Genomic DNA, 18309 nt, shown 5'->3' with positions numbered 1-18309 from the left:
TGAAATACACTATATGTCCAAAATTTGTGGACTCATAGCCATCACACCTCTGTAAGCTTGCTAGACCTCCCATTCCAAAGCCATGGCCATTAATGAGGAGTTGGCCCCCACTTTGTGGCTTCACTCTTCTAGTAGGGCTTTTCACACAAGACTTAAGAGTGTGTCTGTTATGATTTGTGCCCATTCAACCAAAAGAGTGAGGTTGGGTACTAATGTTGGACAAGCAGACTTGACTCAGTTGGTGTTTTAATTCATCCCAGAGGTGTTCAGGTTGAGCCGTAAGTAGGCCACTCGAGTTCCTCCACGTCTTTATGACCTGGCTTTGTACACAAGGTCCCAGTCATATTGGAACGGAATAAGTTCTTTCCCCAATTTGTTGCCACCATGTTGGAAGTGCACAATTGTCAAAAATATCTTTGTAAGTTGTAGCATTAACAGTACCCTTCACTGGAACCAAGGAGCCTAGCCAAAACCCAGAAAAACAGCCCCAGACCATTTTTTCTCTCTGCAGTCCGGAAAATAGCAGTTTTTGGCATCCACCAAACTCATTCATTCATCAGACTGCAAGATAGTGAAGGGTGCTTCATCATTCCACAGAACACATCTCCGAACTCCAGGTGGCAAGCTAACACCACTCCAGCCAGCATTTTGCATAGTTATCTTAGCCTTGTGTGCAGCTGTTTGGCCATGGAAATCCACTTCATGAATCTCCAGATACACAGTTCTTGTGCTAATGGTGCTTCCAGAGACAGTTTGGAGCTCTGCTCTGAGTGATGCTACAAAGTATACGGTGATTTTTACATGTTAAGTGCTTCACCACTCGCTGGCCCTGCTATGTGAATTTGTGTGGTCTACCACTTTGTGTTGCTCCAGGACACTTCCACTTCCACTTCATATTAATAGCACTTGTAGCTGAGCAGAGCAGAAATTTCAAATACTGACTTGTGGCAAAGGTGGCATCCTTGGACAGTGCCACTTTTAAAGTCACTTGGCACTGTCAATGGGGATTGCATGGCTATTTGCTTGATTTTATGCACCTGTTAACAATGGGTGTGCATGAAACAACTGAACTTAATAACTTGGAAGGCTTTCTTCACACTTTTGGTCATACAGTGTATCAAGAATCTGATATCGGTTGAGTACCATCAATAAGATCAACAAATAAAAGCTGCACTCATAAAAGCTTTGCTAGCATGTTTTTTTTTTCATCATTGCTCCTCTCTGAAAAAAATTTAATAAACAAGTTATCAATATATGTTGTTGGCTATTTATAATAATTCATCTTGTGCTTACCTTTTTGTAGTGATACAGAAGATCATAAACCCCTGAAAGGAAGCCGAACCCCTTCCAATGGAACTGTTAAGAAGGAGGACAGTGATGACAGTTTAGTTGACTACGGTGAAGGTGGAGAAGGTCAGTTTAATGAAGACGGGTCTTTTATTGGACAGTATAGTGGAAAGAAAGAAAAAGAAACTGCTGAAGGCAATGAGAGCTCAGAAGCCCCCTCTCCAGTCAATGCAATGAACTCGTTTGTGTAACGTGGAGCAGATACGAACCTCGGAACAGACTTTTTACACCCTCACCTTACAGGCTGATCCATTTACACTGTGACCTGCCATCACGTGCACATGTGAAACGAAACTCGAAGAGGGGACCGTGCTAAGCATTGTGAAGGATCTCAAAAAGCAATAGTGGGAAAAAAGGAAAAAAAAAAAAAGCTCTGCAAGCACACACAGGGTGCCTGGTTGTGAAGATAAAGAAAGTGTGCTGCATAATTGCCATATTATTCTCACCATACATTCTTTTTATTTTTTACATAAGAACTCTGTAATGAACTGCATCAGTCTAATGCATCTTTCATCTGCTTTCTACTGTAGTGCATGAGGACAAAAAAAATGTTTGCTGCACCTAACACAGGACCGATAAGTGTGTGAAACAGTGGATTTTTTTTGGGGACTTTACAATGCACATCTGAATTAGTGAAAATGATTTTTGTTTCATTGTCAAAGTGTTATATTGGTATTATATAAAGCACCAATGTCTTTGTGGACATTGTGGTATAATTGTGATTAAATGTATAGCTATTATTATATGTCTTTTTTGCAAGACAAGAGCTGTTTGTATATATATATATATATATATTTACAAAAAAGAAAACTTATAGAATCTTGAACTCTAAACTGAGGATAAATGTTAATGCATAAGGCTCTGTTAATGGTGTATATTGTAAGTACTCTATAATCAGCGTAACATTTCAGACATTCTCATGGTTAAAACAAAAAGAGAAAACATCGACACCTTTTTATTTTCCTGGACTTCATATTACAATTGCACTAATTATGAAGATGTTCAACTCACGTTATGTCAGACCATCTAAACGCCCATTAACATCATCACCTCACTTTATGTCAGTTTGGATCACATTTCAACCCATGGCCCACTGTCATTTTTCCATTAACACGAGCCATTTTTATTATTTCTACCATTAGCTCACAGAATAAGAAATACAAACGTGTTCTTAATCTAAAACTGTACAGGTGTCTTGTTCGGTATACAAGTAATGGGTGGTGAGTGATCTGCAGTAAATAGTGCCTTTGCAGAAAACAGTGTTATTCCCGGGGAATTGGACCATGAGGATGCACTCAAAGATCCACAAATACAGTAATGGAGGAATGAAGGAATACGAATTTGAACGACAAGCACATATTTCTGTATAGCAAAAAAAGAGTCAGTCTACGTGACGAAGGGATGAAGACATTCCCTTTTCTGTGAATCAAGCGTTTTTAAGATATTCAAACCAAAAGTGCACTCTTATTTGCTTGTTTTGAACTATGATGCTGATTATTGTATAGCTTGCTGGGCTTATAAGTGAAAGTGCGCTTAATAAGAATCAGATGAATTTGGTACTATCTTGTATACCTCAAAAGGCTCAAATCTGTGTTTCCAGGAATTTTTCTGGTTGCTCAATTTTTCAGTTCCTCCATTGTGTTGCTGGACATGAGTGTTCTGTTGTAACGAAAAAAAAAAAAAAAAAAAAAAGTGAGTTTTGCTGTAGTATGCATAGAAAACTACAAGTTTATGCTATGTTGAAATTGATTATAAATTAAAATTTATCTTAAACAACTTGTAAAAAACCTACTACCCTTATGGCTGAAAAATTTGTAATCTGGGTTTCATAACTTGCATCAAGTTTTAAGTTTCTTTTTATGTTCTTACATGTAGATATTTTGTTTGATTTGTAAATATTCCCTTCTTTACTTTTAGATACATTAGGCACATGAAACATAAATGAAATCATGTGCTGTATAGGATATAATCTGCCCAATGGAGTGCATTGTACTGAATATTATCATCTACTCAGTTTCCTTTGCTTTGAATCTTGTACAAAAAATAGAAATTATTCACAGACACAAGCCTTTCATGTTCTGTTCCTCCCAAGCTTAAAGTCAGACACGTTGGGTACAGCAGAATTTGCTAGCTGTAAACGCCCCTGAAATTATTGACACCTTTTTGTTTTTTTTTTTGGGTGGGGCAGCAGTTATATATCCAATAAAAAAAGAACATTTTCTTATGAAAATCACTTTTGGCAAAGAGGTGAGCAAGATAGAGTGGTACTGCATTCTGGTATATGTGGATGATGATTTTGTGCATGAAAGGCTGCTCAGTTGGTTATTCCATATTACTGCAAAAGATTTTGTATTTAAAAGGAAGATAAATAAATGTGGTTTCAAAATTTCACTAACACTTCACAAATTTTGATTGTATTTATTTTATTTTATAACTAAATCAAATCAAGCTTTCATATGTGTAGCGATTGGTGCTCTGTTTAATGTCCTGATGAGCTACACCTTCACGTTTTGGTTAGCACTTCTGCCCAGCTACAGTATTCAAGGTGCCAGGCCTGGTCACTTTCTAGGTAGAGCTGGCATGCTATTTGTGTGTCTGCATGGAGTTGTAACCCTCTGCTCTTCCTCATAATTTTACAGCTGATTGGTGAGAGCAACTTTCAAATTAGATGAAAACAATTTAGAAAATGCGTGTTGTGGTATAGTGATTCAGGCACTTCATCTTGTGTCCCTGCTAAGTTCAGTTCCTGCCCATATCTCACTGTGTGGCCTTACGGGTGGTGACACTTTACACAACTTCTAACTGTTTAACCGCTGTAGTTGCTGGATCTTATTTCCTTGAGGATGTCGGGTTACATAACTTGGAACTGCCGGGAATATCGAATTACATGACCTCCTCACGACTTTTCAAACCAGCTTCACATTTCCAAAGTATTTCAAGCTGACAACCAATTAACCAACTGTCGGACAGCAGAGGTGGCTGAATGAATGCTTTAAAGCTGTGGTAACTCAACCACAATCTCAACCCTTTCTTTTTTCCCTTTTCAGTTCTGTCATGGTACAGCAATCAAAAGATATTAGACAGACAAGCCCCCTTTCTGTTTTTGTGGTCCAAGACATTGATTTCCTTGCAGCAGCATTGTATGTATTGAAGTTTTGCATTCACTGGTTGTTGGCTCATGCACACTCATGAGTTTGTCTCTCTGACTTGTGCTTCATTTTCTCTGGGTAAGTTGCAGACTGCTGTGCTCGAGTTGCCGGGGATGTCAAACTATTTGACCAACTGGCTAAGGTTATGTAAACGAAGGCTACTGCTGAAAATTGCGGGAAAAGTTGAATACTGTGACAGGGGCTTAAGCGTTTCAACTGTAAAAAAAAATAAATATGCCTATAATACTCCTCCTCCTCCAGGTCACTGTAGTCAAGGTACATCTCTCTTTTCCATGAACTTTGCATTCTCAGTCTTCTGTGTTTCCTTCTCTACTCCATTCTTCCACAGCCTTTTCATCTCTTAAACATCCACTCCCTCAGTTTCTCTTGTAGTCGTTCTCCAAATTTTCTACACTATACAGCTTTACTGGTCTCCCTACCATCTTGTAGGTCTGTTGTTTTGTCTTAGTAGCTACCCTTTTGTCACAGAGTATTCTACTACACTTTTTCATATCCTACCGTGATTTAAAGAAAATAACTGTAAACAATTCTAAGTAACAATTGTGGAACAAGGGACTTGGAATAATAGAATATTGTCTTCTTCCTCTTCATCTTTTCCTCTTCTATGTGGGGTCAATGTGCCTGATCAACCATCTCCATTCAGCGCAGTCCTGCACCTCCTTGCCAGTCAAGCACTTTTCCTTCAGAACCTTCTTTTACTTTATCTATCAACCTCCATTTTGGCCTCCCTTGATTTCTCTTCCCCTGTTCTTCCATACCTATCACTTTCTACCCACTGTCACAATAATAGTTGAAAGACATCAAAAAAGGTTTGGGGCAGCCACCCATATATTCTGCCCTGCTGCAAATGGGTAATTCGATTGTGAGATGTTCACAGGTCTGAGTCCAAAGCAGAACTGAACTTAAGGTTGTAAAGATGGTGGCTTTATAGGCCACAACAGGAAGTGATGTCATCGGGACTTGAACCGGAAGTGACATCATTAGTGGTCCTGGGAACTGGATGTGCCGTCATCAGTGGTGCCAGAAGTGATGCCACAAGTGGGGGCAGAACTGTACGGGATTTCCTGTGGATGATCTGCAGAGGATTGAGAGAGAAAGTCTGTGCACTTCGCCATCCCCTCGTCTGTCATGGAACTACTATTATTCAGGCCCTTTAGCTACCTCCCAGTCACACGTGTGTGACACCACATATTCATCGTCTCTCCTCAGCACATGCCCAAACCATTTCAATCTACTTTTCTGTACATTCTTAGATATCTCCCACTTTTGTTGTACCTCAGACTGTCTCATTTCTTATTCTGTCCTTTTTTGCCAGAACACTGTAATGGATAAATAACTAAAATATGTGTATCAGCGAGCTATACCTCATTGTATTGGCTGCTGCTTCTGCCTCACAACTCTGGGTGACCTTGTATCAATTCTCAGCATTGTCCCAGACTGTATGCTGGCTGGCATGTACTCTCTGTATCATCATGGGTTTTCTCTGGCACTCTGTGTTGTTTACTCTACCATGGACAGATATACTGTAGGAGTATTTGTGCATGAGAACATCTTTTGATGGACTGATGTCTAATTCCTGCTAGGCTACATATAATACAATATGTATGGCTAAACAGTGTAAAATAAACAAAAGGACACAGAAAAAGCTTTGAGGGTAGCCACTGCCTATATTTGAAATATCTGACAAATTGAAAAAACAACAATATGTCTTTACAGATGTGAGTCCAAAACAGAACTGAGAATTTACAGCTCAAATGGCCATTACATAGGTAGTAGGCAGGAAGAGGAGGGCTCAACAGGACTGGAGGTGGAAATGATGTCTTTGAAAGGTGGGTTCATTGAGACCAGAAGCAGAAGTGATGTGCTCAAGGAAGCAGGTTCTTCATATGGTCTGCAGAGGGACAGAAGACAAAGTGTTAGAATACAGTGTCAATTAATATAATGTTAAGCCACATCTCCTGAATATCTCTCTGTTATAAAAGGAAATCCTGGGTCAAGACTTTCTTGGAGATAATTTCAACTCCCGCGAGACATAATTTCAGGTCCCGTGAGACAAGACTTTTTGGCAAGAGATTTTGACAAGTCCCGCACTCCTCTCAAACATTTACAACTGCGCCCATAGTCCAATCACTTCTCATTCATGTGAATGCTATTATCAGACACTGTTCCTGTGCTCTCTGCTCCAAGCGGGGTCGGAAATAAAAGAAAAAGAAGACAAAGTAGAACATCGTAAAGAGGTTCAAAAATGTTGGCACGATACACATGCAGAGCAGGTTAGAGATTATAAAAGTACTAAAATTCGAAAGTCTCAAAAACTGATAGTAAAGATCACTTTAGCACTAACAAATGGAAATTATTACTCGGTGAAATAATGGAACAGTGAAAAGAGATTGAATATGGACATACTTGATATGACAGAAGTATGTTGATATTGTTTGGTTTTAAACTTTAAGTCAGAGACTTGTAGATCATCTAATTCGTGTTGCCATCAGGGAAAAGTAGTGTTTCCTTCCAATGAAGAGGTGTATCCACGAGAATTAAAAGATTTGTGTTGGGGGTGTCACCATGCCCAGATGAAAGGAGAGCTATATTGTATAAAGTTGACATCTTGAAGCGATGAGAACATGGACCATGTGATGCCTCTTCTCTGGTCACCCAATTTTATTGTTCAGGAACACTATGCATTCAAAGTCTGTGCAAAAAGATTTTTTAGGGTCACTATTGTAACTGGCATTACATATGATCTTAGGATTGTCCACAAAGTCTCTCTGTGTTTACTATTACCCCAGCCATCCTGTTCCTAGTAGCCATCAATTGGGTGATGAAAGAGACCACCAGTGACCAAAGAAGAGGCAGATATGGGGGGGTCCTTCCATTCTATGCACAGCTTAATGATATCCTTCAGTGTAAAGATTTGATTAATCCAGCCTGCACTTGTCTCAGGATCTTATCCAGTACACTAGTGATTCTATTCAGTAGTATTTAGAAGAAGCCTTGACTTGGCATTGAGAGTAAAGTGATACTCTCTCTAGTTGTCGTAATTTCCTATTCGCCTTTCAGAAGGAATTTTAGAATGAGGCCTTTAGATTAATCACCAGGGATCTTATTTACTTCCCATATGTTGCTAAAGAGATAATGCAGTTCATCTATTGTCATCCAAACATGAACTACTTTAAAGTAGGACGACAGCATCAATGTACAGGACAGGAGAGTCGAATGAGTACACTGCAGCTGAGTAAAAAAAAAAAGTTGGGTTTGAAATAGTGAGTTGAACACAATCAAAGCATTTGTTTTCAATCTCTACTTTATTTTCTTCTTGTCTCATTCCAAACTTTTTCAAATTGCTTTCCGTAAAAGTAGAATAATCTATTGATTGTACAAAACCTTAAATCAAAGAGCTCACTTAAGGCAGTTCTTAAGCCCACCACCTCTTTGATTTCTTTGATTGTTATTGTTTGATTTGCTTGGCGTGTTCTGAGCTCACTGCAGTTCTTCTCACAAAGTGAACATGTTGTTTGTTTCTAACCAGGCACTTGTGCTGGACACAGTCCTATCCTATTTACTTCTTCGCCTTGTTACTGGTGGCCAGACTGTGAAGGTTGCCAAGAAAATTGTTGGGGCATCTCATTTTAATTGCAAGCTTCAAGCCTAAGAAACAAACAAAAAAGAAGACCGTTCAGTGCTCTGGGCACAACTAGCAGGTGCAAATTTGGCCAGCAGACTAACTTTTGCCCAGCAAAGAGCAAAAGGATCTGTTTACTTTGTTGGTTGATTCAATTTGAGCTGCAGTCTTCTCATGACCGCCCGTTTTTATTGTGTTCTGTTCAGAAGGGGCGGAGCCTGCTCAGGGCCAAAGGCGGGGCTAGTCTTCTTGCTTAGGCTGCCTCTCAGAACTCCAGGTGAAAGAGAAGACCGTGTTAGTGACAGCGCTGCTCTCATCCTGTGGTCTGAATCTGGATCCCAATGCTCCAGTGCAGTGATGGGTCCTGACTCTCTGTGGTCATAAAAGATCCCACGGAATCCTTTGTAAACAGTAGGGTGTATCCTGATGTCCAGGCTAAATTGCCCACCATGGCCTGATCAATATTCCCCCCTAATCATCCCCTACCTCTCATTGGGACTATCTCTCACACCTTCACCACATAATAACTAATGTGTGGTGATAGTACTGGAACAAAATGGCTTCCGCTGCATCATTCAGGTGGTGGAAGTGGCTCCCCACTCACTGAAGTGCTTTGAGTAGTGCGAAAAGAGTTATATAAATGTAAAGAATTATTATTGTTACTATTTTTATTATTTAAATATATACGTTACAGAAGCCAAGTTGTCATTTTGTTTTATTCAAATTATTTCCACTATTTCAAACACAAAAAGTATTTATTCTCCATGGTTAGTAAATGATGGATGGATGGATGGTTATTAAATTAATTTGTATCCCAGTCATTTCTTGGTGTGTCTTGTTCTGTTGCACTTATTGTTGCTCTCTCAGCTTTAACTTTCTTCTGGGGGTGGGGACTAACTTCATCTGATGACCCGTGGATAATTTATTCATTACTTCTATGTCTGCTTTTCCAATACACACTTCTCTACATAATATTACAGACATAAACAAATGCATTTATCTCTGGGCAGCACTAGATTGATGACCTGAACCATCCGGGTGATGGCAAATTCCTTCTATGAATTACCCATCTATACATTCACTTTCTGAATCTCATTCTTTCACTGTAGGGATATGTTCACAGCATCGGTTTCTATCAGTATTCAAGAAACAACCTTGGCTAGGAATTTTTAATTTCTATTAATTTTATATTGTAATTCAAAAGTTAAGTAAGCAAATCAAGATATTATCCTGTTTTATAGAATAAGGAAATCAAAGAAAATACCATTTGCTTCATTCAGTTTAAAAGCATATTCCTCCCTCTCGACATCTTCTCAGATTGTGTATCCCTTTGATGGGAAATGTTTAACCTGCCTGACCTGATAGGGTAGCTTCAGTCTTCTTGATGCACTGCCACAAGGCATCAGAACATTTATGTACTGTATGAGAACAAACTGTCACATATTTGAACAGCGCATTCAAATTTTCACTAAGACTCCACTTGTTATTTTGCTTTTAGGTACTGAATGAACAGAGACAGTAAAGTGTAATTCATCTATGGTAAGCACTTTAGTTTAGGTACTGCAGTAATGCCTCCATTACTCATTTGCCGTTATGTAACAAGACCTTAACATTGACTTCTTTGGGTCTTCATAACACTTACAGAGCATCAGTAAATTGTTCATACTCTTGGGAGGCCTGCATTTTGAGCACAAAACTATTAGCATCTTTATTTGTAGTTTTTCACAACCCCATTTTTGTTTTGCATTAGACACTGCCGTGCTGTGATATTGTAACCTGCTGTTGCCTGGAAGTCTCATACTAATCCGTCATCATTATGACTCTATGATAGCTGACATGGTGGTTGTCTCACTGTCTCACTATCCAACTGGGTGGATTCCTAAAAAAAATCTTTGCATGTTTTCTAGAGATATATTTTGCTTCAAACATTGTTTTCTTCATGACTAGTACTTTGGCCTAGCCCTTGTTAATATGCTTGGAGTTTTGATGATTTTTCTCATGCCTCCTTTTTTGGGCAGTTCAATTTCCCAGTCCTCTCTGCTTAAGCCTACACAGCACTGCAGTAGCAGAATAGTGAAGACCCTTGCTTATAGTAGCTGGCATCTTTGAAATTAACTGTGTTTTAATTGGAAGACAGAGAGGGGGGCGATGAGCAGATTAATTGGGATTTTTATTATCACATCCTGATAAAAGCATGAAATATTTCTTGATAAGCTTCATGAACTGAAGAATCACCACACCAACACTGGTAATGCTTCAAACTGTTATTCTTTTTTTAATTCTTTGTGACCAATACATTTTTTTCTTGCTAATTTTTTTCTATGGTTTTGAATGCTACTCTGTCTGGTCTCACCTTTGTTTTGCTTAAAGACTTGTCTTATTTTAACATTATTCTATAACGCCATTTTGACAACACTGTTGCTTAGATGCCTGTTGTTAGACCACCATCCCCTGAAAGTCCTGTCACGTGACGTCATCAGCACAGTACTATTTAAACTGTCATTGCATGTTATCACTTGTCCAAGTTTGTGGATACACTCCCAAAACCTTGACTTTTGGTTAATGAATTCTGCATTTGTTTTGATTACATATTGGATTTAATTGCATAACTGTCTGTTTTTTTGGTTTAGACATTTTGCAATTTTTTTTCCTTTTTTCTTTGACGTTGTAGCCTGGGTTTCATTAGATTTAAAGCAATTTCATTTTTTTTAACTTAATAAAAACATTGGTCTGTCTTAAACATAAAAATGGTATGCTAAAGGACACTAAATAAGGATGTTACATAAGTTTCTGTGTTAGCCCATAAAATTCAAAGGCCTACTGTCACACACATGGCCCTTGGGAACAGTTTAAAGGCTCTGGTGGTGGCAGTTCCTCACTAATCCTCAAGGTGGAGCTGTTTAATAATGCCTCTTCTCTGACCAGATGAGTGACAGCCCTACCATCTCTGACGTCACTTCCCGTGTCTGTCCCCGTGGTCCCACTGCTTCCAGCCTGGCCTGTAGTGTCGCCTACTGGGAGCAGTCACTTTGAGACTCACATCTGTGAATGGGTCTTTTTCCCTTTGTCAACACATTTATTTTCAATTATATAGGGTTTGCCTGCAGGTGCCCCAAATCTTCTTGCTTGTTTGTGTTTTTATTACACTAACTACTGTTTCTCTTATGCCCATCAATTTGTGAATTTGTAACCTGTGCTTTTAAGTGTTATGGATCCATCCCAAAAGCATGTAATATTGGATAACAAGAAAGTAATGTAAATGTGTGTGATCTTGATTAGCCTGCTATCTTGTCTAGGGTGCTATGAATGAATTCGTTATGACCTTTCTTGATATTTAGATGTTCTTTTTTGGGTCTTTTCCATTCTTTTTAGGGGTTCAAAGCTTTCTGAAAAAAATGTTAATAAGGGTTTGCTTTGGTGCAATTTTTTTTAACTGCCACCGCCATGTTTTTCGCAGTTGCTATTGTGTCCCAAAGGCAATGAGTATCTGTCTAACTGAAAAGAAAAAACCCCAAAAACTTTGCAATGCAATACTTTATATTCTTGGTTATTTAAATTTAATTGCTTTATTGATTGTAAATGTATGAGTTATTGCATCTTTTCACTTGTGGCAATCAACTTTTGTTGCCTGTCCTACAACACTTGCTGAACAAACAGGCCCTAACCTAATCCTAATGTTACTTGATTGTTTATCTCTTTTGTAAATTGCTTTGGATAAAAAGCGTCTGCTAAGCAAATAAATGTAAATGTAAATGAGCTCTGATGTCATCACTGCGATAAGATCAAAGATCAGCAGTGGGCATTTCCTGACCATTGGAGATTGGATCACTCCTTAAAACTTTTTGTGATTTTCTTTGTTTCTGAACTTCTTGGTCATAGACTTTTGGTTTTCTTATGTTTGACTTCAATTTAGGGTTTTTTGTTTCTGATTTTGTCACCTGTGCTTTTCTTTTCTAGTTTTGACGTTTGTGTATATTTTTGACTATGTCTGTTTCCCAAACCTTTGTGGCCAGTTTTTTGTAGCAGGGAATTTTGGGATTTAAAAAGTTGTTGGGCTTGCCTACAGGGGACATATTTAGAAAACTTGCATATACACAAAACGACACCCAAAATACATGCATGTAACTTTCCATTCAAAAGATGGGATTTATATATATATAAAAAAAACACTTGACAGGAGAACATGCATATAAAACTCTGACCCATCGGTACATAAAATTTCTGAACCTGGGAAATGATGACACCCATGATCAGATAAATCAGTCAAATCAGCTAAATGACGAATCATGCATTTAATTAATCATATCACCAAGTCATTATTATAATGTGCATTTATGTGACAAACATATTAAACTTTAAAAGTAATGAATATGATGTACTGTATACACTCTATTTTAGTTCTGTTTAAGTGGGCTAATTCTGCGTATTTGCATTGAAGAACTTTTGGGCTTTCATTAGTTTATATCAGCTAATTGTTGTCACTCTTCAGTGAAATGGCCAACAGGTCAGAAAAATCTCAGACAAACTTTACCTCATCATCCATCGAGCCCGCTGCATTTTTAAGTCATTAACATAATGATGAGTTGCTACATTTAGTTTTTGTCTGGTGTGGGTGTACATACATAAAATTTAACATGTTTTTGCCAACATTAAAGGCAATATGCAGCAGCGTCTAGTTTTCCTAATGTAATCAGAGCAATTGACTGCACTCATACTGCAATAACAGCAGTTAGCGAGAATGAAGCTGCTTTTCTTTACGGTAAGTAGTGACATTCAATAAACACACAAGTCAACAGTGTTTTCAAGAGGATGTTTCATGGCCTGGGTTATACCAAGATTCATTTATTTTGAGTAAAACAGTTTTGGCTAACATGTTGCTGCTGTACATGAGGGCTGACTTGTTTGTAAAGTAACTGGCTGATCCCTCATTTTCCATATGGCAGATATTATTTATTGTAACCGCAATATTGCCCTTATATGTGCCAGGGAATAATGGCTACATGCTCAGATGCTGGCACCATATGCCTTTCCCCAGTCCCCAGAATGCCATATTCTTTTATTATTTTATTTTACTTTATTTTATTTTTATGTCATGGAGAGACACTACAATCAATAAGAACAAGAAAATACGAACACATGACTCCAGTTCCTAAATCCTTACACTGGCTCCCGGTTAAGTTTAGGGCAGATTTCAAAATCCTCCTTTTAACATATAAAGCATTAAATGGCCGAGGTCCGGCTTACTTGTCTGAACTTATCATGACTTACAAACCAGAGCGCACATTAAGATCTCAAGATGCCGGTCTGCTTATGGTTCCAAGGATTAATAAAATAACAGTGGGAGGTCGAGCTTTTAGTTACAGGGCCCCTAAACTGTGGAATGGTCTGCCTGCTACTATAAGAGATGCTCCTTTGGTCTCAGCTTTTAAATCCCGGCTGAAGACTCACTACTTCAGTTTAGCATATCCTGACTAGAGCTGCTGATTAACTGTACAGACTGCATCTCTGTTGTTAGTCATTAGCACTAAAACATAAGTAACATGGGAGTTATAATTGGATACTAACCCTCACCTATTCTGTTTCTCTTCTCGGTACACATATGTGGCACTTGGTGCCATGGACCACCTGCCAAGTTGTTTTGCCTGCCTAAGGTAAAGTCATCCCTAATGGAGGATCACAGGAATTGTGGGAAAGAGGGGTCCTTTCATCGGATTGGCTGGCCCAGCACTGCTTCAGCCGTGGAATGGCCAAATGGGGGAGGCAGCTTGATGAATGAGGTCTCCAGGACTCTAAAAATATCCAAATCTTATTATGTGATATCATCTACTGTTAAATTCTGCTCCATACTTCTAAAATTTTTTTTTTTTTTTAATTCTAAAAATTTTTTATTTTATACTGTATTGCATGCCCAACCTACCTGGAAAGGGGTCTCTCTTTGAACTGCCTTTCCCAAGGTTTTTTCCATTTTTCCCTACAAGGTTTTTTTTGGGAGTTTTTCCTTGTCTTCTTAGAGAGTCAAGGCTGGGGGGCTGTCAAGAGGCAGGGCCTGTTAAAGCCCATTGCGGCACTTCCTGTGTGATTTTGGGCTATACAAAAATAAACTGTATTGTATTGTATTGTATTTTACAAGCCCAGGAAGGTTCAGCAAGGCAGGAGGAGACTCCCTGTGGTTTTGGATAAATAGAGTCTTGCAGAAGATAAAGGGGGATTGTGGAGAGGGACAGGACATGTCATGAGACTATGGAAGACAATTGAGAACACTGCAAGAGCAGCCAAATCTTATAGCCACAGCCTGTTTCAGTAATGGTTATTTTACGAGGCGCTTGCCGTGGCCATAAGAGGGAAGGTGACTCTTCTGAAAGTATGACTGTGAATCATTTATTGTTAAATAAGCACGCCTTTTATTGGGCTTTACTCTCATTTGGTGTGTGTGTGTGTGTGTATGTGTGTGTGTGTGTGTGTGTGTGTGTGTGTGTGTGTGTCTTGGTCTTTCCATCTCAGTGCTCTTTCCTATTTTATTAATGATATTGTTGCAATCTAGTGACAACTTAGTGTACTATTCTGCCTTCTCCTAATACTTTGAATATTATTATTACCTTTTCAGTTAAGTTTGAGCATTAAAATCAGAAAAGTACAGAACGTCATCATGAGTAGCAATTTATGGCAAGGAATCCTGTAAAATTGTGACGTCATTCATTCTCAGATGGGAATTCCTACTCTTAACTGGGACTGGGACTAGGATGCTTCATAAATATTTCTTATGTCTTACTCTGAGGTAGGCCAAATTCTTATCCTTATTCTGAAACATTTGACAAACGTGGGCCCAGATCTGGGAAGAGTAATCAAAACACACAACCAAGACACAAGGAACAAAATAAGAGTCAAAGCCAGAGGCAAAATGAGTTCAAGCACTGGGTAACTTACATAAATGAAGAAACAAACTGCCCTTACACAATTTGTTTCATTTTGTGAATCCAACAGGGGGGTAATGCAGGCTGTGGCAGTTGGTGTATTTATACTTTGCAGCCGCTGACATCATAGACATGAGAAATGAGATTACATGATCAAAATCCCAATCATGAACACAAAAGTCAAATTAAATACTACAATTTTTCAAAATGATAAAAGCGCTTAAAAAAAAACATCAATCATGTCTTCTGATTAAAAAAAACATACAGAGATGAAACAAAATAACAATGATTACTACGATACGCTTTTCTTAGGGGATGATCATGAGCAACTGTGGCTAAAGGCAAAAGCCCAAACTAGAAGAAATGCGACCACCCACCGACTCCGTACAGACAAACATGGCAGACTCACAGCGGGCGTGTGGAGCTGCAAAGTCCACGTGGATGGCACTCCAGGCTAGAATCTAATCAGAATCCAGGCAGTATAAGACAGAAAGGCTTACTAATGCACCATCATGCTGCCACCAAGAATAAATTACCCAAACATAGGAAAACTGATAAACTGAAAGTATTAAAAAGGTTATTTTTAACACTTTACACACCCTGTTCTGTTATGTTGAATTAAAATATAGTAGAAACTTAACATTGCTGTTCATTCAAACTACATTATTTTTTTAAACTTGCCATTAGACTTTGAAAATGCAACATACAGTGTACAATGTCATATCTTAAAAGAAATGCTTGACCAATGACAAAGACAGGATAATTTGGAACTTTCTGCACTAGTGTAAAACACACCACTTATTTAATGGGCAAAAAACAAATAGCAGTTAGGTATTTTTAATAAAAGCACCATATCAGCACTTGCAAGTAAGACTCATACAGTCCTCTGCTCATGCAGCAATCATGACCCTGTAATGCACATTTTACAAAGAAGATTTCACTTGGTCTAGTCCGTTATAGGAGATGGACGTCTGAAGCAGAGCTCCGCTAGCAGCAGCTTTATTTTCCCATGTATTTCATATTATTTAGAGGTGTTCTGTATTTAATCCGACCAAGAAACTTCCACTACCATATACAAGCATGAGTAAACAAGAAGAAATGTCAGAAAGAACCGGAAAAGAAACTTAAAGCTGCATCAAAGTCTGGACAGACATCCGGCCCGAGTGCAAGGTATGGCCTCTCGGAGACTGACCTGGAACAGGCAGACGAATGTGCAGATTTCCTGGGACCCCGCTCCATTGTATCGTCTCCAGTTGAGAGTGAAAATGGGAGCGAAGGTGCAAGTGATACAGGTCGCGATGGATCGCCAAATTCTGAGGATCATTCGAGACTAGAAAAAGCCCTGCAGGATGTGCTCTCATCTACTCATCGCGAGCCCGCAGTACCTGCTGTAACAGGAGCTGCATTTCCACTTGCGGAGCATGAAATCCGAAACGCACTGTCCGAACTGAAAATTGAAATGAAAGAGATGATCGCTACACTGTCCTCTACCATGGCTGCGCCCATAAATGAGCTTAAGAAGGATAACAAGAATGAACTTAAGAAGGCGAACATTGAGCTTAACAACAAGCTTAAGAAGGATAACAAAGACCGGGAAACGCGTGTATTTAAACGTTTTGACGTTAACTTTAAAGGCATGTTGGAGAAATTATAGGAACACATCGAAGAAAATAGATCCAAACTGAAAATGCTTGCTGACCAGATTAATGACGTTACAGATCAGCTGGATGACATCAAGCAGGCATTCACGGCTCGAGTTGAAACAGTGGAACAATTGGTGTCTAACGCCAATGAAAAAGCTACAGCTGCGAATTCCGAATGCAAAAAAATTGGAGACAGACTTGCGGCCCTGGAAGATGGGTGCAGAAGAAACAATATAAGAATTGAGGGTATACCTGAGAAATGAGAGAGCTCAAACCCAGTGAAATTTGCAGTAGAATTACTCTCTAAAATAATTGGAGATGATTTTAAACTCGACATTGAGATAGCAGCTGCTTATCGCACATACAGATCAAGCACCTTTAAACCTAGGTCTTTTATTGTCCGCTTCGAGCAATTACGATGTAAGCTTGATGTGATGGCACTTCTCAGACACAAGCAAGAGATTATATTTGAAAATAATCTTATTTGTATTTTCCCCAACTTCTCACCATTAACAGCTGCAAAACGCGCAGCCTACTTTAACATTAAAACGTTGCTACAGAAAGCCGATATCAAATACAGCCTCTTGTATCCAGCCAAACTGAAAGTGGAAGTTCAAGACCAGTATTATGTATTTCCAAGCAAGGAGGAAGCTGAAAAGGAACTAAAGAAGCTGTTTCCAACACTTTTTTGAAAGTTAATAAGGAGCCGTATTCTGTCAAGACATGGGAAGGACCTATCATCTGCTGTTGGATCCACTTTTAAAGAGACTGGTATTATAATTATACATCCTTTTCTTTACTTGGACATTATATGTTTATGTCTTAATTACAGTTATAGACGTGAGTGTGGAAGTGTGGAAGTAATTAAAGTAGGGCTGGGTTTTCTTTTTCTTTTTTTTTTTTACTACCTTAAAGTAGACTGTTTAACATCATACTCTTGGTTTATTGCTATTTCTACTATTTATACTATTACAGTATACTATTACATTAGGATTTACTATGTTTATCCTAGACTACTTTTTAAAATCATTCCCAGGGTTCTTTCTTTTATTATCTTAATATCTTAATATCTTAAAATTGCTGAAGATTATTTTAAGCTTAAAGACTGTTAATGATTATATTTTCGGCAGATAGTATTTAGAATTCAGCTGCAATAGATATCTCTTTGTTTTAATTCTCTAACGCCGCTGCAGGGTGGGGTTGGTTTTGTTTTGGACGTGCTCTGTCTCTTTGTATGTCAGAGGACCAGGACATCGCGAAGTAGGATCAAGCCTCAAGTGGGGAGGCAAAATGGGGGGTGGGGGGATAAAGGGGGGAGAGAAGGAGATCAGGCTATATCTAATCTATCCTTCTAATCCTTATAACTATAAGTATCATTGCAACAATAGGCTAAAATGCAATAACTCATGGGGAATTTTGAAATTAAGATTAAAACTGCCTCACTACCCGTTAAGAATATAAAATGACATTAAAAACTCAGAATCAATGTCTCCATGATGGGACAGTTAACTTTGTGAGCTGGAATGTTAAAGGCCTGAATCACGAATTAAAGAGAAAGAAAGTATGCTCTCACCTAACAGGCTTAAACGCTAAAATAGTATTTTTACAGGAGACCC

At 38.6% G+C, this 18309-nt stretch overlaps 1 protein-coding gene across 17 annotated transcripts in view; it reads left to right on the top strand.

Moving 5' to 3' along the window:
- The window catches only part of nrcama (neuronal cell adhesion molecule a), a 221522-nt gene extending 218388 nt beyond the window's left edge, over window positions 1-3134 (top strand). For all 17 annotated transcript variants that reach the window (XM_051935694.1, XM_051935704.1, XM_051935689.1 and 14 more), the window contains one exon: window positions 1304-3134. In XM_051935694.1, the coding sequence (XP_051791654.1) occupies window positions 1304-1538 (235 nt within the window). In that variant the 3' untranslated portion in view covers window positions 1539-3134. The remainder of the gene's footprint in view (window positions 1-1303) is intronic.
- The last annotated feature ends 15175 nt before the right edge of the window (window positions 3135-18309 follow it).

The sequence above is a fragment of the Erpetoichthys calabaricus genome, chromosome 1 (genome assembly GCF_900747795.2).
Source record: "Erpetoichthys calabaricus chromosome 1, fErpCal1.3, whole genome shotgun sequence".
NCBI classification, from domain to species: domain Eukaryota; kingdom Metazoa; phylum Chordata; class Cladistia; order Polypteriformes; family Polypteridae; genus Erpetoichthys; species Erpetoichthys calabaricus.
Note: the sequence above shows the minus strand (reverse complement) of the source record. Positions and strands in the feature narration are given on the sequence as shown.